Source organism: Nelusetta ayraudi, unplaced genomic scaffold (assembly GCF_046127955.1).
Source record: "Nelusetta ayraudi isolate G7.1 ecotype Tasmania unplaced genomic scaffold, CSIRO-AGI_Nayr_v1 ptg000050l, whole genome shotgun sequence".
Lineage (NCBI taxonomy): Eukaryota > Metazoa > Chordata > Actinopteri > Tetraodontiformes > Monacanthidae > Nelusetta > Nelusetta ayraudi.
This window is the reverse complement of record NW_027466100.1, coordinates 3,488,373-3,514,911: the sequence shown is the minus strand read 5'-3', so window position 1 is coordinate 3,514,911 and position 26,539 is coordinate 3,488,373. Positions and strand designations below refer to the sequence as shown.

At 45.0% G+C, this 26,539-nt stretch overlaps 2 protein-coding genes across 6 annotated transcripts in view; both read right to left on the bottom strand.

Annotated features, from left to right (window-relative positions):
• LOC142895981 (guanine nucleotide-binding protein G(i) subunit alpha-2-like) overlaps positions 1–18,003 on the bottom strand; it is a 51,993-nt gene extending 33,990 nt beyond the window's left edge. The window contains exon 1 of the mRNA XM_076037383.1: positions 17,187–18,003. Coding sequence (XP_075893498.1) covers positions 17,187–17,304 — 118 coding nt within the window. The 5' untranslated portion in view covers positions 17,305–18,003. The remainder of the gene's footprint in view (positions 1–17,186) is intronic.
• A 1,343-nt stretch (positions 18,004–19,346) lies between these two features.
• Positions 19,347–26,539, bottom strand: part of LOC142895879 (sodium-coupled neutral amino acid transporter 3-like) — a 34,011-nt gene continuing 26,818 nt past the window's right edge. For all 5 annotated transcript variants that reach the window (XM_076037211.1, XM_076037208.1, XM_076037213.1 and 2 more), the window contains 6 exons: positions 25,989–26,068; positions 25,418–25,518; positions 23,824–23,948; positions 23,587–23,731; positions 22,699–22,802; positions 19,347–22,247 (listed from right to left, as the gene is read on the bottom strand). In XM_076037211.1, coding sequence (XP_075893326.1) covers positions 22,143–22,247; positions 22,699–22,802; positions 23,587–23,731; positions 23,824–23,948; positions 25,418–25,518; positions 25,989–26,068 — 660 coding nt within the window. In that variant the 3' untranslated portion in view covers positions 19,347–22,142. The remainder of the gene's footprint in view (positions 22,248–22,698; positions 22,803–23,586; positions 23,732–23,823; positions 23,949–25,417; positions 25,519–25,988; positions 26,069–26,539) is intronic.

Below are 26,539 nucleotides of genomic sequence, written 5' to 3'. Positions count from 1 at the left end.
CTTTGAAAACTCCGCGGGGTTGTAATTCCAAGAGGAGACCTGACGCCATAATTATCAGCACCTCTTTACAACTTTACCTTCAATGACACTGAAGGGAAACCATGCAGGACTTTGACAAAAATCTCTGCGTCTGCCGATTGCTACAATTTAAGAAAACTCAATTTACAGCCACAAAACGTCACCATCTTTAAACCGAGCAAAGCAGCAGGACCGACTATTGCTCTCCTTTAAGTGAATTGGTGTGATGGATAGCATCTTCACTCTACAGGCACATATGGCCATTTAATCATTGCGCAGTGCAGACAGGCTCTCTGCTCGTCTAAACCGTGACGTCGGGTTGACTGCCACGCCAACCTGTCAATTAACAGAGCCGTTGACAATTTCCAAACTGATTTTTTTTTTTACGAATTCCCAACAGGGACTCGGGCAAGGTCAGAAGATTGCGTTCCTCGTGGAATGTCGACGACCGTTATAGACAGAGCAGTGGAATAAAAAATAAATAAATAAAAAAAAGCAATGGTTGCAAGACACAGCCCAGAGGATCAGCTCCTGGCCTGCTGAGTGGTGAGAGCCAGCGAGTCCACTCACGAGAATGAGCCACTGACACTGTTTATTCTGGATTCTGGCAGCCAGCAGCAGCAGCAGCAGCCCAGAGAAATAACTCCTGGTGCTTCTGTGGTCTGACCCTGCTCACTTCCTGCCTCACAGGAAACACGTTGCACACTCTTTGCCCTACCCTTCCTGTTGCTTGTGCCTGCAATCCAACACACACACACACACACACACACACACACACACACACACACACACACACACACACACACACACACACACACACACACACACACACACACACACACACACACACACACACACACACACACACAAAGCTGTGCTGGCTGAGGTTTAAAGGCATCCGACACCGTCCTGGATCAGTTTATCAGAAAGTGAAGAACAATCGGGGGTCGAGCGAACATGAGCCGCCCTGCGTTTGATCGGCACCAAACAAGGAAGCTGGCAGGTTTGACCGTCCTGGTCCTGGTCCTGGTCCAGAGATGTGTGGCACCTGAGAGGTGACACTGTTGGTCAAAGACCCTCGGGCTCCTCCGCTCGCCAACTTTCTCTGGCTCCGCCTTCCGTTTATTTCCGCGGCTCATTTGCCACCATTTGATCAAAGTGAGGGTGGAAAGGGCGAGGCCATTTATCAGTGCTGGACCGCACCGCCTACACGGCGAAATTTGCCAAAAGACTGAGGATGTGCTTTCAGGCCAGAGTGCGAATCTGACAAACAAGGGAGCAAAACTGGGAGGCGGCTGCGTGAGAGGGACCTTTATCTCGACAGTCGGATAATTTGGCATCTGTGCACGTCGGTGCGTGAACGCTTGAGAGCCGGAGTGTGTGGGCGTTTTAACAGGAGTGTTAAAAAAAAAAAAAAAAAGGACAGAAAAACAGGAAGTAGAATGACTGTACCCGAGAGCCTTCGCTGGGTTGTCTGACTTGGTCCCCACACTTCTGCTTTTGGCAACCTAAAGTGGGCTTCTAATAGATGTTGTTGATTTTTTTTTCTTTTTTTTTTTTTATATATACACGTGGTGTTGAAAGATTTCAGCACTTTTTTTCAAATTCCTCCTCATTAAATCAATTTCCAACAGACAGCATGATACTGTAAATATGTCGCCCGAGGTGACAATCGCTCGTTGGCTCGCCCGGCTAATTAAAAGCGTGCATGCAGACGTTACACGGAGGGAGGGGCCTCCGAAAAAAAAAAACCCTCCTGTTTATCAAACTGTTCTTGGCACAGCCGGGCAAAAGCTCGGCCAACCTCCGTGGAGTCTGCCGCTCTGCACCCCCAGACTCCCGTCCTCACCTCCCGCTCTGACACTCTCCATTTCCCTTCGTGTGCATTTGGGCGACATGCAAATTTGTGACTTCCATCCGCCTTTTTTTTTTTTCATCTTTTTAAGCAGCTTCCCCTCGCAAGGAAGAGATCCCGTCAATCCAGGGAAGGTGGCGGGTCTAAAAAAAAAAAAAAAAAGAAAAAAAAAGAAGAATCCGTATACGGCAGGACGGAGATACCTCCAGCTTTAACACAGAGGGGTAGATCCACAAAGCGATTGCGCGGCTTTTGCGCCTGAAAATCTGTGTAAATAGCGCCAAAAACGGTGATTCCGATCCACAGAGAGGACGCAAACGTGAAAATCAGCGCAAAATGCGCCGAGGCGCAGGTAGCGGCAGGGTTGTGCCAGATTCATTTGAATGTATTTAAATGAGTCATTGCGCGTAAAATGACCCCCCCGTTCTATGCAAATATGCCTAATTCAAACAAACAAATTCTGAGTGAAACTTTCCTCTCTGAAAAGCCTGAAATATATATATAACTCCCCAAATCTTATATATAGATAGGCATAGCTATGCCTATCTATATATAAGATTTTAAGATTTTTTAAAATATAAAATATTGGCGTATATACGACTACAGTGTATACGCCAATATTTTAGATAGGCTATGAAAAATACAAATGGTCCTCAGGTGTTGGTGACTAACGCGTCTTGCGTCGTAATGCCAGGCGCGCACAGGAGCGCTTTTTATCCTAGCAGAGTTTCGCTGTCAAACACACGCACTCACCAACAACCTTTGGCGCAAACTGCTCTCAGGTTGCCAGACCGCAACATTTGCACCTGTTTCAGGTGCCGCATTCGTGGGCGTGTTTGCGCCTGCATGTCATTAGCGCAAAAACCTTTGTGGATACCCGCATCTGTGGCGCAAATTGCGGGCGCAATCCCGCCGCATTTTAGCGCTGCGCGCCCTTTTTAGAGGATCTACCCCTGAGTGTGTTTGGCTTTGTCTAAATGTGAGACACTGCAGTTTTACTTTTTCATTTCAGCTGAGAGGGATTGGCTGTTTGGAAAGGCAGTGAAGTCGAGGATCATTCGTGAGCTCGTTCGAAATACTGCTGAACAGTCAGCTCACACGCTTTGAAGAAAAAGGGGAAATGAGGGGAAAGGCGGAGCAGCGTAATAGCCACAATTATATGATACACACAATCCCTCCCCGGCCGCTTTATTAGTTGCTCTCTGGGGCAGTTCTACCAATAAAATAACAACATGGCACCGGGTCCGGGGCTGGAATGGTGTATAAATAGAAAGTCTATTCTAAGAAGGACCTCAAGATTGCTTATGCAAAACGAGAGGCTGTTTCATTGAAAAAACAAAGCGAAACCAAACAAAAAGAGAGCCGTTGCTCACGCAGGAGACGTCAGCGTGGACGTTTCCACTGTTAAAAAGGCTGTGGTCACATGTGGCTCGGACCTCCTCCTACTGCGGCCGGGCCATTCGGGTCGCCGTCACGTTCAACACGCCTCGGCCTCTTCCCACCTGTTGTCGTTAAGGTTGACCCGTTTTGATGCGACCAGGTGGGCTCAGGAGGGGCGGCGCCTGTGTTGCGGGGACCCAGTCTATTTCTGTCTACACACACACACACACACACACACACACACACACACACACACACACACACACACACACACACACACACACACACACACACACACACACACACACACACACACACACAGAGAGAAAGACAGCTCTGGCCGTGTCTGCTCTCTCTTGGTTTAGCAGAAATACTTAAGAGTGACCCCGGCCCCGCCCTCCCTCTGTTCTCCTACTCAGTATTCCCCGGCTAAAAAGAGCCTCAGTGTGGGAGCGAAACCAAACTGAGGCCCCACAGAAGATCACATAATTACAAATCACAATAAAGCCCTCAGTTGTGCGCCGCTGCCAGAGGCTCAGCTGCACCCCTCTCAGCTCCAGCCTTTCACTCCGAGCCTCGCAGCACCCCCTCCTTCCTTCCTTCCTTCACCCCTTCCTTCACTCCCTCGCCAGCCCAAGCCGTCCTCGCCTTCCTCTTATCCCTGTTGTAAATCCCACCCTTCTGGCCCCTTAAAAAAAAAAGGGTGGGGGGTGGATGTCTCTGTTTTTGTTCAGCAGTGTCGCAAACGGCCGACGACGGTCCAACTTTAAATCCACCCAATCCCGAATGATATCATGGAGCATATTGCGTTAACTTGCAAGGCAACAAAGGCACAACACAAACAGGACTCACCCATAGATTCCTTCCAGAGGGGGAAACACTGCAGTGTGAGTCAGTCAGGATTAAAACACAATGGATAAACCTCTACAGTCACTTTAAAGTGGCGATGATAACCCCATTATTTCAAAACAGAGTTGGTGGTGATCTGACATGTTGTCCCCTCATAGAAAAGTCATGTTAAATATACCCTGCTTGTTAATTTGAGGCAAAGTAATGCCAAGTAATGGTAGTATTGTTGCGTCACTTAAGACTTAAAATAAACACTTGAGAAGGAGAGAGAGAAAAAACGGAACTATTGCAATATTACAACACAGCTGTTATTTTTGCAGACGTGCAGCAATAATTGTACTGACTCAGATATCATTCGAGCCACAGAACCTCAGCAGATAGGAATTCTTAATTTTTAAATCCATCATCCGGTTTATTTCCCCCCCCCCCCGACCTCAGGCTCACTAAAAATCAACCACTGCACTGGGAATGAATATCTTTCCAAGCCGTGTGCATGGTAGCTGCAACCGAGTTATTTGAGTCAAACATACCTGAATACTGTACACTGCCTGATTTCTTACAACACACACTACACGCATACAGCACAGTTCAATTCCAGCAGCTTCCAGGTGAAGTGCAGAGCAGATGAAATCCATCCTTCCAGACTTCATGGCTTGATCAGTGAGAAATGTGCTCCACGGCACGTGCTGAGTCAGCGTTCCCTCCTCGGAGCAGCAGAACTGAGATATCGACTCCCTTCAGAAGTCCCCCACCTACTTAAAAATAGTTTGTCTCATCGTTAACCACCACCATCACATTTAAATGTTGTGAAGATGCACCCTGCAGGCGAAATTTGTTCTGCAAAATGTTGATTAAAATGTAACCGACAGGCCACCTCTTTAAAATACGGTCGTTTGTGACGCATATCTAGGTAACTTTTTTTGACAACCTGAATTTTAACTGTTTTTGGGTCGAGCAAACATTTTGGCTTTACAGAAGAGTAATGTTAAAAATTACTATGAAGATTTAATACAGTCTTTGAAAAGAGGAAACTGCAGCAAAAAAGCATTCAAACAACACACCGAGGTGCTGCAATGACGCTCCACACTACAAATGGAAAGCTGCAAATAAAAAAGAAAAAAAAATATTTTGTGGCATTGGTATTATGGGGATGCTATGTTTGGCATTTAAGTGATTTTTTTTTATTGTATCTGTTTTGTTTGTTTTTTTGGGGGGGGGGGCATGAATTGAAATAGAAACAATGGAAAACATGCAGAGACACAACAACAACAACTAATTTATCACATTTGTCACCAGAAAGAATAAGGTGACCAAATAGTAAATGGTTGTTGTTGATTTAAACCGCTAATTGTAAAATATTGAACCAGTTTGGTTATTTACAGCCATTTAATAGTCAAGAACTTTCTAATTGAATTGTTGGATTGGTGTTTGTGCACCATAGCCACCATGTTTGCATGCACAGCTTTATCAGATAACTGCCGTTGTCCAATTAGGGATCGGCTCGGAGATCTGCCAGCCTTGTTACTCTCGTGAACACGCAGCAGGGAATCAGATTATTGGCTAAAGTATGTATGCCTCCTCCGTGTTAGGGGGCGCCGTACTTGTCTTTCTACCGTCCATGGTTATATCTCTGTACACACTGCAGGTGCAAAATGTGCGTCTCTGTGACTTTGAGGGCTTCCATTTGCTGGTTTCCCACCGGATGACGGCGTTTACGTGCACTGTGTGGAGCAAGGCAATACTGCAGTTAGCTTGCGAGTGCATGGAAAAGCAGTGAATGTTTTTGAATGTTAGGTTGCCGTGGCAACACATGGAAAGCCATCCATGACAAACACACACAACTCACAAGAGCCACAAAGTTGCGCACTGCCAGGGGTGACTTTTTTTAAGGGCTTAGTAGACGTTGCACTAATTATGTTACACTAACCACTGCCTTAGTGCGTTTTACACGGAGTAGGGGGAAAAATAAAATGGAACGTTAAAGCGTGACCTTTGTCATCACATTCTCTGTAAATATCTGCTTTTGCTAGGGAGCGAGTCAAATGAAGACTGAACACCATGAAGTGCAACAATCTAGGGTTCTGGCAGCTTGCACGGTACAGTGGTTAACACTTTGGTAAACTCAGGCCATTGTGCTTTAGTGGGGCATGTGTCACTTCCATGCTTTTTGTCTGACAGAGTCGGCTACGCTCTGCGCAGTTTGCACACTGGAGAGCAACTTTTGTCAAAACTGCTGTCGGCTTTAGAGAACAAAAGAAAAAAAAGGCAGGAGAAAAGGAAGAGGGTGGCTGCTTTCCTGTTTTACAGCCCAAGTACAGGGTACTCATTGAAAAAGCCCATTAAGTGTGACTAGTTTGAGAGTTCTATTGTTGTGCGCCAATGGGGGAATGCGGTGCCTACAGCGCGAGACAGATGCAGAGCCAGACAACTGACACAGGATGGGTGTGCTGGTTTCCTCAACCAGCACAACAAAAGACACGCAGCTACTTCTCTTTTACTCGCTGCCTGCCCGAAAAAGGAAGTGGGGGTGGAGGGAGGGGGCGGGGGGGGGGGGGGGGGTGTCAGGAAATTACATCAATGCCATCTGCAGCATAACTGACACACATGACCCACGGTGTGTCTTCATGCGCTTGCACAAGCCAGCGTTCAGGTTAAAAAAAAAAAAAAAATCATTTGTTGCAAATGAGAATCCAACTTGGAAAAGCGTCATGTATCTGGTCGAAGAGCAGTCTGTCGTTTTTTTAAGTCATTTCTTGTTGCAGAGGTGAATATTGTAGGAGGAGCCGACAGCTTCAACCATTCACTGTGGCTGTGGTTATCTTGCGGCTACAATTACAGAACCAGCCTTTTAAACACAAGCACTGTTGACGATCATTACGAGGAAGCCGACAAACTTTGCCAAGACAAAAAAGGGGGTTTAGTTAAGATGCAGGTAGTAGGAGTGTGCAGTCAGAATGTTCACACTTAATCGGGCAAAATAAATCATATACACGTGTTCCGAGGTTTGGGCTCACTGACTCATTTCTGCATTGAACTCCATTACAGGCAGCTGCATGGAATAATCTGGAATGCACATTACTAGTGCACAAAAATCAGTCAGGATGTGCTGAACACATTATGGGATGGCAAAGACAGCTGTTGACTTGAATGTCTAATTGACTCCAGAGTGCAATATGTGGTCATCATTGCAGAAGTTAAAAATTACTAAAAGAAAACTGTAAAAATTTCTAAAACAAAGCTTTCTATTGCAATCACACTTCGTTTTGTTGTGCTGAACCATAAAGGAATAAACCAAGCGTCATGGTTTATATGCTAGGCTCTCAATGAGTGTTCAGAGTTATTTGTTGCCATACTCGTTTGGCCCATCTTGACTGATTTTTCCCCCCTGCACTCTTAATGATGGCAGAGCATTCGAGGTCATTACTGGGAGTGCAGACACCCTTTAGATTTGTGGCTAAGGTGTCCAGCTGTCAGGAGGTGGGAGACCTGACGCCCCAGCGCACAAGCGCAACAAATTTACCTTTCAATTACAGTGGTGACAGTGCAGCTGTCACAACACTGTCACTCCGAGACGCCCCCCGGGGGGGGGGGAATCACACACCCTCACCCAGTGCCACATCCAAAATATTCCCACCATCCGTCACCCTCCACGAAAGGCCCCCGTTGGTCGAGTTATGTCGGGCACCTCGCACTTTCTCCCCCCCCCCCACCCCCCCTGCAGCTCGCAAACCCAGATGAGCCGTTGCCGCCGGGAGGCGCGAGGGGCAGCTGCCGTGTGACAGGAGCGGGGGCGAAATTTGGAGGAAGAAAAAAAGTTTCAGCGCGAGCAAGGAGGAACAAAGTTAGAAAGGAGATTACAATTTTTTCTGCGTCTGGGCGAGTGGCGCGGCCCCTCGCTCTCAGTCGTCTGCTGTCCCCTTCCTGGCGAGAGCACTGCATCACTGCCTCACGTCTCAGCGGCAGGCCGTCAGCGGGCAGCAGAGGAGGCGCACCGCCTGTCAACGGCAGTGCCCTGAACACGTTTGAACGGCAGCGACGACAGGCGGCAGCGCGGCCAGAGCCTGAAGACCGAAGCGAGTCTGGAGGTGCCGGGGGGGGGGGGGGGGGGGGGCGACCGACGCCCCCCTGAAGTCCAACGCTCGGCTGAACCGCACCCCAAATTCACCTCCCACCTCCAGAAATGTTTTCATTTGACACTGAAGCTGCTACGTGTTGTATTTGTCAGGGACATAAAAAAAAAAAGATAAAGACATTTTGGAAAATACAGCAGTACTTCACAGACATTGTTTATTCTAATGCATTAGCCTTGCTTTATTATTAATGCAGACTTTCAGGTGGGGATTTTAAAAGTGGCATGAAGCCAAAAACTTACTGAGGCAAAATCCTGTTTAGTTTAAGATTAATAGGCACACTTTAATGCTAATGTTTCACCGTCAACTCGCTGTCACTACTATATTTAAAAAAAAAAAAACAGCAGACACCAAACCATTTGATAAACTTCATGCTCATCAATTTGGAAACCGGTAAAAATCAATGCCAGTCCCGCACGAGCGATCACAGAGAATAAAGCAACGTTTTGTTTCCTTTAAATACACAGCATGATCTCTGCTCCACTCATCCATGCCTGCAACACTTGTAGTAATTCTAGTAATTCTAATAATAATCATTTGAGAATCATTTTACTGACCATCTCAATTTCACCGTTGTGGCACAAACAAAATAAAAACAAAACTTAAAAAAAAGTTGTTAAAATAATACACATAAAAGTTCTGAACTTTCAATCAATGAATTACAAAAAACTGTAGCACGGCCCGATCGGTCACCGACATGAAAAGAGAGACGATTTAAGAATTTAAACTGGTAATCTATTTCACTTTCTGCGTCAATTGGCTTTTAGGGTGCGCCTGAGTAAGTTTCACTGCTGTCACGGAGGGGAGGAAGCCTCCCAGAAAGACACGGCGAGGCTGTGCAGGAAGTGGAGTCAGCTCGTTTCCTATCATAGAAACTTTGAGGAGCGAGCTTGTTTAATGAGTGAGCCAGACAAAGAAAAATACTCTCAGCCTGCATCCTCCGTCCCAAGAGGCGCTTCAAATGTAAGCAAGGTGAACTTTGACCTTTCTGGTGAGCCCGTGTCGGGAGTGGGAGTGCGAGGGTCTTGAACTTGGGTCGTCAATTGTGTTTTTTCAGGACTCCGGAGAAAAATAAGCCGCACCGCAGGGAGCGCCGGGCCGGCTATACAGAGCGACGTCAATCACGTCGGGGTTGAGACTGGAACGTAAATGTTTTTCCAGCTCCGGGGCAGAAGTTGAAAAATAAAACTCACACTCTATCCCAACTACTCCAGCCTCAGTGGCTTCAGCCGACGGTGACGCGCGCATGCAATTTGGTTTTTGGTTGGACAAAGAAAAAAGGCGGCTTATCAGCAAACTATGCCAAGGTTCCCGGATTACACACAAAAAAACAGGCTTGCTGAGGCTAATTATTAATCCTGCCAAGAAGAGCGGCGCTTTGCAGATGATGGTGAAACTGCGGATGTGATTCTTCGCACCCGGAAAGCTGAATTCTTTGGCTAAAGGTTAGGTGCCCTCCTGTGTGTCTTACACAGGCAGCTTTGCATTTTGCAACAGTTCCTGTGTCTGTGCAGGGCTGTCTGCTGCACTTTCTACTTCCTCCTCCTGCTGCTGCTACAGACGCAAAGGCAGTGCACACACACACACACACACACACACACACACACACACACACACACACACACACACACACACACACACACACACACACACACACACACACACACACACACACACACACACACACCGAAAGAAATAAGGCTTGTGATCTTTTGAGAGTCGAGGCCAACGGTCTTCACATCCTGTAGTCAGATGCAGGCCGAGGAGAAATTCGAACGCCTGCCGAAACTACACAGCAATGTGAAATCCACTGTAACCCAGAACCTATACGTCCCTCGCAGTGCAAAACTGATTTTTTTTTTTTTTTTTTTTTTCACGAGGCCCCCTTCCGTCTGCTGCAAGTGTCGACACGGAGCAAATGGAGTTGAGGCCGTGCGAAGAAGTCGCAAGATAATTTCTACATATTTGGCATTCTTTCCATAAAGCTCCGAGGATCCAGACAGTGAATGAGACGCCGTCATGCCAATCTGTCACTGACTGCTGCACCTGTTGGCTTCAGCGCAAAATTAAACTGGGGGTGATTACTGCTTTGTCTATAGGCACGCAGTCTGCGTGCACTGATGTGAAATGAAAGGTTAAACAAAAAAAAAAAAGGCTAAATATTTTTTGCAACGTGTTATTACTGCAATTTAACAAACAAAAAAAATAGAAGGAAAAAATGCCCCTCCTCCATGTCTCTAGGCACACACACACACACACACACACACACACACACACACACACACACACACACACACACACACACACACACACACACACACACACCTGAATATAAATGCTGGCAACAGCAGAGGTTGTGTGCACAGCCTTCGGCAAAGGGTTCCGTCGACAACCATAAACGAGCCATCGCAGGTTAACACTGCTGATAGTGCGCAAAGCAACACACAGAGCTGCGCTCCAATCATTAAGGTCAACTGATAAACGAAACCACTAACGCCTCATAGCTGGGTACGGCGTGGAAGGCACTTAGGTCGAGCTGTTCCACTTTATTTAAAGACAAATAAAAACTCAGGGGGGGCGGGATCACGCTGGCCGCGCTCGATGTGGCGGTCTCACTCCACACCAGGGGAAGGAAGTGGCTCAGGTGAGCAGCAGCCGGCCTGAGGATTTAAAAACCACCAGTAAGGTGTCGGAGCGTCGCGCTCTCCCAAATGGCTGCTGACGGGCGCGCACGCGGTGGCGTGATTTCAACTCTCGCCGCACAGTGGTTAAACTTCAATCCCAGTGAACTTTGACCTCGGTGGAAAACCCACATGGTCAGTGGAGCAGGGAGAGGAGCGGGACAGCAGGCCTTGGTCTGTCTGAAGGTCTGCCTGATATACGACTCCGCCATCCAGCGCTCCAATCCTACCGGCTCGTCTCGTCATTGTGCCAACACAGAGTTCAAGACATCAGCGGGAGCAGCTCAACCATCTCTGTCCGTCTGGGTCTGACTGAAAATATGTAGATGACGATGAACATAAAAGTTGTCCGCTCCAGACTGCAAACGTCACCTACTGGGAGCTTTTGTCAACACTTTACTTTGCAGGTATACTTTGGGAAAAAAGCATCCGTCCCCGTCAGTCCCAGTCTCAGTTCCGCCTCGGCCAACTAGGTAGTCGCGTGTTGAGAAAACTCCACTTCAGCTTTTCTTCCTTCGCTACACGACCTGCAGTTCCTCTTCAAAAGTGCCCGCAGTGAGTGGCCTCTCTTCTAGGGTGGCTTTTTTTAATTTTTTCTTTAGCCAATGCACCGAGGTTCTGCTACTAGGGGCGGCAGAAGCAGCGGAGGGTTCCGCGAGCTGCGAGTGTTTCCAGCGCTGAGGATGGCGCAGCCCCAGGTTCCCTGCGGACGGGCAGTGAGACAGGCAGTCTGCATTGGCAGGCTTTATCTTCCGAGCGCTCTGCGTAATTACAGGATATTCAGGGCCCTTCACGTACACACACGCGCGCAGATCTGCTATCCAGTACGTCACGAGGCTAATTAGGCAGCGCCGCGGTGCAGACTGTTGAGTAAACACGGTCAAGTCATCCTGCAGCATGCAGCAGGAGCTCCTATAGAACATGGAACATTCTTTTGAGCCGGCCGCCGTTCCCATGAGATCCCTGGAGGAGCTCGTCCTCAGAAGGTGAAGCGGTCCCTCCTGCCTGTGGCGGTGGGTGGGGTGGGGTGGGGTGGGGGTGGGGGGGCAGTGCAGAGCAGTTTGTGCTCCGGGAAGGACTAGGGCAGCCTGACTCTCTCTCACCAGGGAAAGGCGTGATGGCTGTAATCAGCCACTGTAATTACACCCGACACCCGCTAAAACTCAGACACCGACTTCAATAAAGGGGAAGAGCTCGTGCGACACTGACCACATGGCCTGGCCGGTGTTAACATCTGCCACCTTGTGAAGTCATTAAAGGTGACTACGTGCAATGAATGAGCGACTGGAGTTTCAGCAACGAGGAGTTTGTGAAAGTCTTTAGTCAAGTTCTAATAAAACAAACTGCCGTCAAAACATCACAGCAGTGATTCTGCAGTTGCTTGAAAGAAATGTGTCTTTGTTTAATTGAGAGGGTTGTATTATATTATGAGGGGGGTGGTTGACCAAAAAGAGAGAGAAAAAAAAAAAAAAACGGCCGATCAAGTGAGCAAGTGTACAAGGTCAAGGCGAAAGCCGCCTAATGGTGAGAAGAACAAGACTAAACCACAGATGACAGCATGATCGATATCAATTCAAGTGAAACAAGTGGGTGGCAAGACAGACAGTCGGTCACGTTAACGATCCTTTGTGGGAAATGACTTGTTAGAGCAGCAACAGCAGCATTTATCCATTCATCAAACACGCCAAAAGTGATGACAGGAACTCAAACCGATGAGTCAACGCAACAAAGTGCACAGACTTACGGAAATAATACAAAAAAACAAGCCAAAATCACATTTAAGCTAAAACAGGTGCCAACAAATGGAAGCCACAACATTAGCATGTGCAGGATTTGATGACATGCACCAAAGCGGTTGGAGAAGTCAAGTGCTGCGCGAGTGGCTGGTATCACTTCCTGCTGTTGTTGCAGACACCTATTGTGGCAGGTGGGAACACGCACCAACCTGCGTCTCGGCTCCAAGATGCTAGCGGAAGGTTGTTTCACACCAGCTGCGGTGATCAGTGAAGAGCGTCACTGTTGCTGGTTCGCACCAGGTGGCACTGCCCAAAAGATTTTCCTCGGTGAACCGACTTGATCGCTCACGATAACAGCGGATGGAACGATAAACAGGCAAAGTTGCCGAGCTGGACTTTCAGATTGGCCTTTATATTAATGTTGCACCGTTCCACTTCCCTGCAGGGGGCCCCGCAGAGCACGCTGACTAATGAGCATGGTGCATTCAGGATAGTTTTAAAAAGAGGAAGAGAAAACTGCTGGTTTCGAGTCACATGTTTTGATTGAAAATAGCTGTTGGAAATAATTTGAATTAAAAATACATATTGAAGATCACTCCATCTATTTGCTAAAAGAAAAAAATGTGGAATCATAAAGGTGCCACGCCTACAGAGACTGTGTCATACGATATCTTATGAGCTGGTCTCAGTTTAGAGACCGCTGGCGACCATGTCGCGGAATCAGAATTTAGCACTAAAGCAGCTGTAAGTAACATATTGAGCTTACAGGATGATATGTATTAAAGGCCATGTTTGGTACGTAACTACCGCAAAGAAGATGAAATGAAACTTCAGAGAATTAGGGACATTTTTTTTCTCCCAAACCGCATCTTAAACGATTTGATTTCCTCACTTTTATCAATATCACGCTCTCTAACCAGCAGCTGAGGGCTACATTTCATTCTGCACACGTCAAACACATGCATCTTTGATGCGCGCACAGAGATATTTTAGAGCGGTTACATGTATGCGTCAGGAATAGATTCCCCCCCCCTCCCCCCCAACCCCCACTGCGCCCACAGGCAACATGTATGAAAGTGTTTCTGTACAGCGCTCGTCAAGGCTCTGAAACAAGTGCGTGCGAGTGTTTGTGCGCGTACGTCCACACAGCCAATGAAGCAGGGATGTCTACCTGCGAGGTCTAATAAGCTCGCTGCCAAACAGATTCTTTCATTTGTGTCGAGCTACAGAAAGAAAGTCAATAAAAAAAGAGAAAAATCAGCAGATTAAACGTCAATCAAACACTAGAATCAGCGGCGAAGTCAGCGGAACGAGCGCTACGGGTGAATTGAAAGAAGCCTCCACTGTGTGAAATCCCCTCGGCCACATTAAGTGATAGCTTTTCAGGGAGGGACCTAACAAAACAAACCCTATTAGGCCTTCTTTGGTGCGGATTCGAGGCAGGCGTGAAAAAGTTTTTGGGCGTCCCCCATTTACACCAGGTTAGAAAAAGGAGCCAAGAGAAGGCTTTCGTTGTCAGGCTTCCACTGCTGAGAGAACAACGAGGCCAGGCTTCAGTGTTGATATGAGGGGAGATCCATCATCGCCGTCCCGGGAAAAACCAAGGTTAAGTCTTTTCAACCAAAACACCACGTCTCTCCACGGGGCCGCTTCACTTTGTTTCAAGTTCGAGAGGCTTTGCTGGATACTTTGCATCTCGGCTGTCGGAACAGAAGCGTGGGACTAATGAAAAGCAGACTGCAGCCGAGGTGGCACGTATGAGCAGATTTCACACCAACAGCTCTCGCAGAAGTCAACGTCAGAGAGTGCTGCGCCATTTCAGACGTTGCTCATCGTTTTGACGGCCGCTGAGGATGCGGTTTGTCAAAACGGCGGCCGAGTGTGGCTGTTTTTAAGTGCATCGCATTCACAGATTTCTTGCTTGACTAAATTACAGATCCACTTTTTACCCAGTCACATTCATGTTACGTTTCAGGACCAAAAAAAAAAGAAAGAAAAATTCAAAGCGACAGTTTAATATAATCTCCACATGCTGGGACACGTTTATCAAACTGGGGTAACCTCTTGCACGACTCCCGTCATTCAAGTTCGGGGAAAAAAAACTCTAAACTCGCATGACGCGAGTCTTTACGCACTAATTCACAAACCCCAAGTTGAGAATCAGGCCTATCCTATAATTCCTCTCATCCCACACACACTGGCCCGGATGGTAATTACTGATATGAAACCTACTGTACGGAGAGTGGAGCATGTAATTAGCCTTCAAACCAGGAGCACAACTTAACAACCAGCCTTTTTTTTTCTTTTTTCTTTTTTAAAGGGACAGTACAACCAAAAACAAAACATGTTTTCTGCTCTATCCTGCTTTTATCTGGCCTGATTGAAGAGATTACTGCTCGTTCTCAGATGCAACTGGACTAAATAGATGTTGTATTTATCTGCCTGCTACGTCGAGCTACGTTTCCAGGCGTACCACCAGACTGCCAGACCGAAACCATGCTGACATGCTCAAACGTGCCTTTGAAAAGGACTAATTACAATCTTTTCTCAAGCGCCAATCAACCAATATGGTTTTCTTCATCACTTTGTTACCACTACCAGGCCTGAGAAATAAACAAAGGCTTAGCGAATAATGAAACAGTCAGAATCTCTAACATAGGCTTTAACATAGGCTGAAGTGCTCACCAGGAGTCAGCAAGTCTGTTTGGTAGCCTAAACACAGCTAGGAAGATTAGTCATGTACCAGTCCGGACGGAAGGGGAGGTAAAATGCCTCAACCCTTTTTGGGCTGAAGACAGATTAGTTGAAAGCTGGAGAACATGCGCACAGCAATGAAGTCAACCTTTGACAAGAGTAGAAAAGGGCTGGACGTTCTGTGGAGCCAAGCCAAAAAATCCTGACAACGGAATATCAGCATATCTCTGACCCAGAGAACTGAGGGGTTTGTAAACACGAATGTTGACCTAGTTAGGAAAATATTTTGTAATTTGAAGATATGATTAACTCAGGGGAAACAAAATGTTTCCCCGCAAGATCAAAAATGTTCAAGAAATACTTAAATTCTAAAATGCTAAAGAGACAGAATTCCACAGAATAAACTTTTAACATTACAAATAATAATAATAATGATGACGATGATAACATTACGTCTGCTCTGCTTTTTAAAGCATCAGCTTTACTGTTCTTACAGTTTGCTTGCAGTAGTTAAAGAAAACCGCATGGAGTCCCTGAAGCAATAACTTGAGTAATCACTGAGGTATTAATTAAGGGAGTCTCTCAGGATGAATGTCATTTGATATGGGGAAATCAAAGATTTCAACATTTTAATTGAACAAAAAAAAATATTCAGCCCACTGCCTGCACCTCTGAACAACACATAAAAAAGTTTATCTCAAGCTTCGAGGACACTTGTTGTAGGGGGATCGGAAATGGTGACAGATATGAAACCAGGAAGCGTCATCAGTAACACCTCACTCAACACGGATGTACTTTGCAGAGCATGACAACATTTCCGGGCACCTATTGTCTTCACTATCTCTATAAATGAGGGCAACTCTTAAAATACCACCAGTTGTGTCATAGAGACCAACCGTAAAAAGATGAAAAACAATATTCACTAACAGAGGCCAAAGTGATTCAATTATATTGTGCATTTGACCGATGAGACAAACCTTGAAAACTTCAGAACATAAAAAGCAGTCATGTCTTAAAAGCTCAGGTCCAGACATTATCAATCTCGCATTCAATTTTCTTTCGACCCAACAATAGCGCCCAAAACACCGACTCCAAGAACTATGGTGTATGGGGTAGAGGGAGCCATTTCAACAGCCTGAGAAGGGTCATTTTGTACCAGTGGGAGGAAACCAGACAAGACTTTGGACTGCCTATTTTTACCGTCCGGTCATGGAGAGGGAACAGGGTGGGATGAAGTCACAGGAGTACTGCTCTGCTCTGCTCTGCTCTGCTCTCTCACTCAACATCCAATGTTTAACTTTAAACACACACTTCCTCACGTCTGTGCAGGACGGGGACATATGCACCAGGTGCTGTTAAGGGTGCAGCAGACGGTTTCTTTTTCCTCTCGCCCCCATTTACCACTAATGCGTACATCACAACAGAGCCAAAAATGCAGAAGTAACACAGTTGACAGACATGTTGGCAAAAAAAAAAAACAAATACAAAGAAAACAAAAATAGGGCCTTGGGCAAGTCGAAGTCAAATGCAGAGAGTTGTCAGTATATCTCTGGTTGCATTTTACTGCCTGCCACGTCCGTCTCCTCAGGAGACGGCTGAGCCCTCCGGAAGAATGTTTGGGGTGACAAAAGTACATTTTTCACAGACCCGACAATAAAAACCCAATAGCATTTAGCATCACTTCGGAATATTGCAGACTCCTCAGAGAGTTTTAAGTGCGTCGCACCAGTGCGTAAATTAAGCATTTTTTTTTCCTTTCTTTTTTTTTTGGTTTCTCAATTTTAAATAGGTCCGTGCAACCTTTTTGTAAGCGACGTGCTCTGTGTTTTGACGGTGTACTCACCGAGCAGAAGCAGTTTGACTTCTCTGGCCGCCTTCTCTCCATCTTCTCTCAGGTTTTTGTCAATCATTTTAGACCTCTCGGCCGCGGCTTTATCTTCCTGGCTGACCGTACAACCCATGGTTCCTAGTGCGCGCTTCAGGACTGCTGCTTGGTGGGGGAAATGTCGCCCAAGAAAACAAATGTACTATGATAACAACACGGGGGGTGGAAAAATGACGGGCGAGTCCGAAAAGCCCCTTCTGCCTGTCAGAAAGCGAGGGCTGAAGTTGAGCAAGGCGACTTCCCTTTTGACGAGTGCCAGCAAACGTGACGGAGTCCGTTCATCCGCGGGAGGCAGCGACACACTTACAAAAAAAAAAAACACTCCGCGACGTGAAACCGACTTAATAACGCCAGAAACGACTAGAAGACACGATGATTCCACTCTCAGTCATTTGTGTCGTTTTCTTTCCGTCAAGCAGTTGAAGTTGGCAGCGCGTTCTCGTCGGCTTTGAACCAATTCGCACTACACAACATGAAAGCGGTGTCAACGCACGGGCCACGAAGTTGGATAGAGACAAGTATTCCAGCTGTTGAAAAACCTGCGCGCACCGTTTCCTCCCGCCGAATCAAGCTACACGATACGCAGCCACTTTCCACGGGACACGTTTTTTTTTTTTTTTTTTTTCCTTTTCCAACCTCTCCGTAATGTCTTCTGTGCAGATATATTAACGTCTTCTGGCCCTGCGCATTCTTCGCCGTGTTGAGATTTATCGCGTTTGAAGCCACACCCGTAGCCGCCGTAAAGTTACCCTCTATCCGACAAACAGCAAGACAGCGCCGTCACCTCCCAACTCTTGAGGCGGCACCGACAACCTTCGCCTGAAAATAACGCCCACTCGCGCTGCTTCTTGGGAAACGTAGTCCGGCGTTACCGCCCCCTTTCCCTACTCATACACACGCATTTGTAGACACTGTCCCACACTTTATACTCGACAATGTAATTGGAAGTCTGCATGTTTTCTATTTTTGGTTAAGTGCATTTTAAATAAATGACATACTTACAAAAACGATATAACTACCAACAGTTCCATGCGAACGTTCCCAGTCCGCAGCTGCATCTGAAAGGTCATATTTTCGCTCTGTGAAATCTCCAGAAAACAGCGCATTTAGCTCAGTGTTTGTAGACTCCGTAAAATGCCCAGTTTTAGTTTTACATTTAAGACAATTAAGGCAGCCATAACGTAGTCAGTGAAACTAACAACTTGGAATGAGGTGACGCCAATAACCCGGGAGATGTAGCTACCGGTAAGGAAAGAGTGCACTTTTACTTATGACCACTGTTTACCACTGACTATTAGTGTTTGTCCACTGATTCTATTTTTGTACACTTGGACTAATTGATCCATAGGTTATTTTAAGGATTGCATGAATAAATAAATCTACAAAAACGTCTGCCCAGTGCTAGAAGGGGGGAAAAAAATCCTTATAAAAGCTCCTTAAAATGGCATCTAAATTAATGTTCTCATATCCAACAATCAGAAACTATATGTATATATATATATATATATATATATATATATATATATGATAAGATTTTCAATTAAATGTGTAATGCAAGACGTTTTTTTTATCACAAAGATTTTTTTTTTTTTACATGTATTAAGAAGCTGCTAAAAGTAAATGACTAATTATTAATTGAGAGCTTGTTACTGTGGACAGTGATTTAAGGATCTAAAAAGTACAGTGTATTAAATGTTACTCAAGGTTATTCTTTGGATTTAAGATAGGGCATCCATGGGCCAAGCATGACAATCAACACCCAAAGTAGCCAAAATATGCCTACACTAACAGCAAAGACGTTTTGGAAAATACACGTACTGTGCTGTTGTACACAAAAATACGATGGTAAAACTGCAGAATCCATGTGGCGTTACAGCGTCTTACAGCTCATTGTTTCCCCCTTGCGGACTGTTTTGTCACTTCACATAAAGTCAGTATTGTTGGTGTAATACGCCACCAAATTTATGCAATTAATTTCATACATGCGCCATAAACTTTGAGAATTCTGAAAATAAGCGAATCATTGACCTACAGTAGCTAACCTACTTTGATCCAAGTTTTCTACCCCAGTGTGACAAAGAACAAAAGTCAGACCACCAGAATAATGAGAGATCTAAGTTTTGTTACCTCATTATCTTTATTGCAACATTGTTTACATAACAATAATTGCCAGCAACATATTAAAATATATAGAGATACAACAAAATCGACAAGAACTGAATAACAAAGAGGTTTAAAAGCACTTTGAAAATGATTACATTTATATTTTTAATTTGACTAAAACGTTTCATTTCTATTTACATGGTACAAACTAGATATGCATAAAGAATACAAAGGGTATACATTTATGTACAGTATTTATAAATGCTGGCCAATGTCAATATTTAATGTTTCTACTCAATCACTCACACAAATTACACAAAAAAAGGAGACCGGCGACATCTAATTCAAGGTCTTCAGAGATTGTCATCTATCAGCTACTGATGCAGTGTATCCCCCACACTGTGCTTATCTTATGTGACGCTGGAACCATTAGGACTGTCCGTAACAATGATTTACCACATGGCTTTCTCATAGTAAGGTCGGACAGGAAACAGGAAGTGGGGGATAAATATAAACTCTTGAATCTATGCTCCAGTGGCTGAATAAGATGACTCTTTCTGCATCCAGACACATGAAGAAACATCTACACAGAGTGAAAATAAAGGATTACAAGAGGCTTGTTGTATAACAAATTGACAGGACAGTATCAACATACCCACACGGCACGCACTTTAGCATAGTCGGGATTTGACATTTAAAAATAATGAACTGTTGGCAAGTTTAAAAACAACTCCAAGTTAGTAGGTTACTGTCTGCCAAGAGGCAGCAATGACATGACAAATAAGCCAAATCACCACAGATGACATAGAACTCACCACTTTGAAAGACAGCTATAGAGTCCAAACAAAGGTTTTGCCTCTTGCATTTCACCATGAAACAGGCTATACTGATACGTCCAAATAAACACTGAACATGACGTTATTTAAAACAGCACATCCATCAACTTGAATTATACTTCTGATGAACAGTTAGGCCCTGGGTAAATAACACAGATGCATATAGTTGAAATACAGTCTGGCCATTTTTCTTTTTTGACCAACACTAACACTTTAAGATCTCCAAAACTACATCCAAAAATATTAGTGTTTTTTTCTTCTTCTAGACAACTGTTATTTCAAGTAAAGTAGGAGACGATATCCATGTTATACCATCGACACATTTGTTGCTTTTCTTATAATCGACATTACGATGATTCTTCTTTTTTAATATAAAGCAACATGCTCTTAAATCACACATTTCATATATGTGTACTCTGTTAGTTTGTCTGTGTTTCAACCTATTAATGGCTACAGGAAGTTGTGCTTTTTTTTCTTTTTTTTTAAAGAAAGTGCTATTGCTGTACACCAACTTTTCAATCCTTTTAAGGGTGGTTACAGACGCAGACTCCGCGTTTATCATTCACCAAAGGGAACAACCTTGTGCTGGAAATGGATATTTACAGAGATGAAACTGTTCTTGGAGTGACCCTGTTTTTCTCTATTAAATAACCCTTTTGTTGCCTCTGAAAATGTCCATTGCACAATCACACACAACTCATTTCACTCTTACAGGTCCATGCACTTCATGAGTGAAAACACAGAGCAATAACTTTCTCTTTTGCATCCCACTGATTGCTTTGACCTGGACAATCCAAATGAGGAGATCATCCATACCATCTATCACTGTCCTTGACACAGCGATACCCTGCGGCGACGTGGAGGGGGACAGAGGGGGGGGTGCTCCTAAACATGAAATGAATGGCCTCATCATCAGTCCACACTGCATCCTTTGAGGTTATCAACAAGTAGCAAGTCATAATAAAAATATACATCTATATCATATTGTGCAGGAATGTTACATTTGAAGTGCTTGCCACACTGGACTATGTGCTGTCAGTGTTTTTTCTTTCTTTCTTTTTTTTTTTGCATCTTGCTGTGTAGAAGCTGGAGGTGTTTACACCTCCTACCCCTAAAATATGCAGCGGTAGCAGCAAGTTAGTGGAACAGCAGGCTTCGCCCTTTAGAGGAACAGATGAACATTTTTCAACATTGAACCATTGGTGTGAATCAGAACATACTGCCATAATAAGAAAAATGTTCCGACGACTCCTTTCACTTCTGTTTCTTTCTGCGCAAGAGAACCAAACCCACAACAGCAGAGATGAACGTTATGAAGGTAGCGTTGATATAACAATGAAAATAATATAATAAAGATTTAATTCCATATATATATATTTTTTTTGTCAAGCAGTGGTAAACAGGAGGTGCCTTTAGGTTCTGGCAGTCCAATAGCACACATAATCTTGAGATAAATCAAGAATACAGACGGCTAACAGATGCTTTCAACCTCTACAAAGACAAGCTTTTCAAGACAGCTGCTATCTACTTTAGTTTTTGTTTTGTTTTTTACATTGATCTTGCAAGGCACAGCCTTTGACTGCCAACATCAGTCTCAATACACCTGACTTGCTATGTGGAATCCAAATCAGCTTTCTGTAAGAACGTGCTGATCCAGATCTCGGGTCACTGTTTTTCAGGATGTACAGTACATTGAAAGGTCATTAGAGAGTACGAGAGAGAGAGAGAGAGAGAGAGAGAGAGAGAGAGAGAGAGAGAGCGCAATGTGTGGAGAATCGTAAAGAGAGCTGCTCTGCTCCACACTGACTCTCTGTGGCAACTATTTTCAAATGAAAAATATGGAAAACAGCAACAAAAAAAAGACATCAACATTATCCAGAGCAAAAAGGGTAGCATGAAAACACAAACTAAAATAATAAAAAAAAAGAAAGAATAGAACAGAACAGAACCAAACCTGAAGAAAAAACAGGGGCACCTAGTGGCCACTGCTGGCTTTGCTGGTGCCTGAAGTCCAATCAATGATGATGAAACTAAGACTCATTATCATAAACAGGAAGCCGATTCCAGCAAAACAGGCAGCCTGGAAGAGAGGAGTGACTGAATTCATTATAGGACAACAAACCATATGCTTTTCAGATCAGACATTGAAATTGACCGTAATGTATTACTCAGAATAACTATCTGGAGGAGGGTAATAATTTTATATGTTCAAACTTTTATTTAAATCAACCTCACGTTCTTTTAAGTATCCACAGTGTTTCTTAAATTTTCTGTTCAGAGTAAAAATGCTTAAAAACATTATTTCATTTCAGTAGTATCAGTCAACAAGAATACAGTTCCTTCTCTATTAAGACTTGGTAGCCCAAAGAGCAAAGAGGTTCTTCGGCTGTAGCCTTGTGGTACAGATCTTCATTAAAAAAAAATAATTTGCTTGCGTTCAGGTGTATGTTATTTAAAGCTGCTAATACCTTTGTTATTCCCATAGAATAGATGCTACAGTACTGTACATTTGTTGCGTAACAGAAGCTCACCATAATTTTGGGGGCTGAGCGCAGTGGCTCATCTTCTTTGGGAACGATACGAATGTAGAAGACAGCAGGGAAGATGAAAATTAGACAAGGAGCAGATGTGGCGCCTGGAAGGAGTGAGCGAGAAAATGTCAAACTTGAAGTCTGGCAGTGTTTCAACAACAGCAGAAAATGTCACCAAAGGCCCGTAACATTGTCAAAAACTGAGCCTGTTTTACTGTCAGTAAAGTGGTGATGTTTGCCACTAGCCTGTCCACGATAACTACTCAGTAAAACTAACAGACACACTTGACAGCTAGTCACTTAAAATAGCTACGGTACTTAATTTCAAACATTTGATGTTCTCTTAGGCTACGATGGTGGCCTGCATCATGCTGCTAAATCCTTGACCATGTTGCAGTGACCCCAGAGTATGTCACTGACTGCTCGCCATGCTGTTGAGTTCCAAAGATTGCTGGCAAAGCGTGATTGTCTTCTGGGTGAGTTATGCATTACAGTCGACGTCACGAAAGAGAAAGAACTTGTCACACTGATCACCTGTAATGTATCAACATCTAAACCTGGCTTATCATTCTATTTCAGCATCGCTGACAATCAGCCCAAACAGAACAAAAGAATGTGAAGTCGGTGACTCCTGTCACCACTCATGAAGACACCCTGAGAAAAGATGAGTTGTAACGAAATGTGTACATTATTTTACATGTAATGAAAAATAAGCTCTGACGGGAACAGGGTAGCTTGGTAGGCATTGAGCCACAGCATCCTCAGTATGGGGTCACACAGCAGTGTTTTCTGTTCCTAATGTAACACGTGGGTGGTCTTCATCTGCTGTTTGTAAACGTTGGATCATTAAATCAATTTTGTGCTTTTTGATACAGCGGGTGAACCTACCAATGATTCCAAAGATCCCAAGGATATTTGGGGCAAAAATGACGAGCAAGTTGATAAAGGTGAGCAGAACGAAGGCGATGGCGATGTGACGGGGCCAATTGAAGGTCTTGTTGGGGAACATCATCTGCTGGATTGCTCTTCTCACCTGAGCACAGTTTTTAGAGATATTTTCAACCATGGGACTGGATTTCTTAGACAGCCTGTTTAGAAAGTGAAGCCACTGAAAGCAAAACTTACAGGAAAGAGCACAATGGGCACCGTGAGAGTGACGGCTGTCAGCACAGCCACACGCACACACAGAATCAGCGTGTCGTATGGGTCAATGCGGCTGTAGGTGTGAAGCAGCTCCGCCTCCACTTCACCTGAGGACAAGTGCAGTAAAACAATGTGTCAGACTGCAAGAACCCTGCATCAATAGTGTCTTACCTAATAAACATATAAAATAGGATTAAATGTTCATTTGAACTGGGATGTTGTTAGCATCCCATAATACTGCAATATCATATTTTTCTATCATCATTGTCCTTATTAGGAGTCTTACAAGTCAAGTCCTTAACTTTTATTGGCAACAATTACTTCACTATGTCCACTAGAGGGAGCACATTCATCAGAATACTTCAAAGCCACTACAGCTGAATTCAGAGAGTTGATTTACTTCATTCACTATTATGTCACAAATGTTAAAATTGGCCAAAACATGATTAAAGCACCTGTGAAGCTACATTTAATCAGTGCATTAGGGAGGAAGGTAGAAGGAGGGAAGGGAAGGAGGAGAGAAGGGATGGGGAGGTAGGAAAGAGAATTAGTAAGAAGGGATCTGGGTCTGTAGGTGAGGTAGGTAGGTGAGGGAGGAGAGAGGAAGGAATAGAATTAGGGTGAGAAGGCAAGCAGGGGAAAGCAGGTAGACATGTAATGAGTTACTGTAGGTCCGTAGTTATGGTGGTAACTCCATATGTAGGTAGGTAAGGAGGAGGGTAGGTAGGTAGGTAAGGAGGAGGGTAGGTTGGTAGGTAGGTAGGTAAGGAGGAGGGCAGGTTGGTAGGTAGGTAAGGAGGAGGGTAGGTAGGTAGGTAAGGAGGAGGGTAGGTTGGTAGGTAGGTAAGGAGGAGGGTAGGTTGGTAGCTAGGTAGGTAAGGAGGAGGGCAGGTTGATAGGTAGGTAAGGAGGAGGGTAGGTTGGTAGGTAGGTAGGTAAGGAGGAGGGCAGGTTGATAGGTAGGTAGGTAAGGAGGAGGGTAGGTTGGTAGCTAGGTAGGTAAGGAGGAGGGTAGATTGGTAGGTAGGTAAGGAGGAGGGTAGGTTGGTAGGTAGGTAGGTAAGGAGGAGGGTCGGTTGGTAGGTAGGTAGGTAAGGAGGAGGGTAGGTTGGTAGGTAGGTAGGTAAGGAGGAGGGTAGATTGGTAGGTAGGTAAGGAGGAGGGTAGATTGGTAGGTAGGTAAGGAGGAGGGTAGGTTGGTAGGTAGGTAGGTAAGGAGGAGGGTAGATTGGTAGGTAGGTAAGGAGGAGGGTAGGTTGGTAGGTAGGTAGGTAAGGAGGAGGGTAGGTTGGTAGGTAGGTAGGTAAGGAGGAGGGTAGGTTGGTAGGTAGGTAGGTAAGGAGGAGGGTAGGTAGGTAGGTAAGGAGGAGGGTAGGTTGGTAGGTAGGTAGGTAAGGAGGAGGGTAGGTTGGTAGGTAGGTAGGTAAGGAGGAGGGTAGGTAGGTAGGTAAGGAGGAGGGTAGGTTGGTAGGTAGGTAGGTAAGGAGGAGGGTAGGTTGGTAGGGCTGTGAGTAGGTTGGTAGGTAGGTTTTCTATTGATAATATCCGTCAATGGGGTAGGAGGGCCAGGCCTCACCATAGAAAGTTAGGTATCCGAAAAGGGCAGCCAGGAAGTACATGATGTACATGACTGCAATGGAGATGTTGGCCACATGCTGCATCTTTTTCTTGGTGGGACTGAAATCAGAGGATACTGCTATGTGATGTTCCGCACATACAAACACAAACAGAGACACACATACATACGCACATAAACAGATCAGGGCATCCATTTATATATGCCCAGAGTACATGGAGCAGCATCTATAGATACAATAGAGTCATTAGCTGGAGCGTTTTTGTTTTGTTTTTTACATATGGCTCAGAATACAAACAAAAACAAATTATTTAAAATAAAAATACAGGCACCAGGCAGTTTAAAGCAAGATGATAGAATTACAGTCAAAACATGCTACATCACTCAAGCAGTGCCAATGCTTATTTAAAAAAAAAGATAAAAGTAAAAGCGGTGTACGTGACTTGCTTGTGATCAGCAAAGCACAAAACAAACATGGCAGCGGCGCTCTCTGTCGTCTCTTCCGAAAAGACAGCAGGATTGGTTTTGTTTTCGGGCTTTTTATTTTCTTTTCCCGGCAGAGGGGACATACTTGCGCAGCTCTGTGTAGATGGGCAGGACCTCTGGGTGGCACACAAAGGCGAACGCCAGGATGGGGATGGTGTAGGCCGTCTGAAAATGAACCCCGACAGGTCACCATAGATACAGCAGCGCCATCCCAGACGCCTCACCACCAACCTCGCTGGCCATTACTCCCTCGGACACATCACAGAGAGCTAATTGTTCCCCTGTGATTAACTTGGGCTTGATGCGGACCCGCTGTCGACTGCTTAGGAATGCCTCCGCCGTAAGCTGCTAGGCAGCCGCGGTCGCCTTGGTTCACTCCCATCAAATACTCAGACGTGTTGAAGGCATGTTCAAGACATGCTAATAAAGTGGCGTATTCATCTCGCGCAAATTAGCGACGGCTCATTTGCCTCTGATAAAGAAAAAAAAACAAATTGGTGTAATGAAGCCTTCAGCCGCTATTACGGGGGCTGCTGAAGATTTGTCCTGATGTTAAAACTCTTCAAGCGTGAAGAATTACGGGCATTAGCACACAAGTCAGCTCTTTCCCATTTCACTCATGTCGCCAAGCCCACA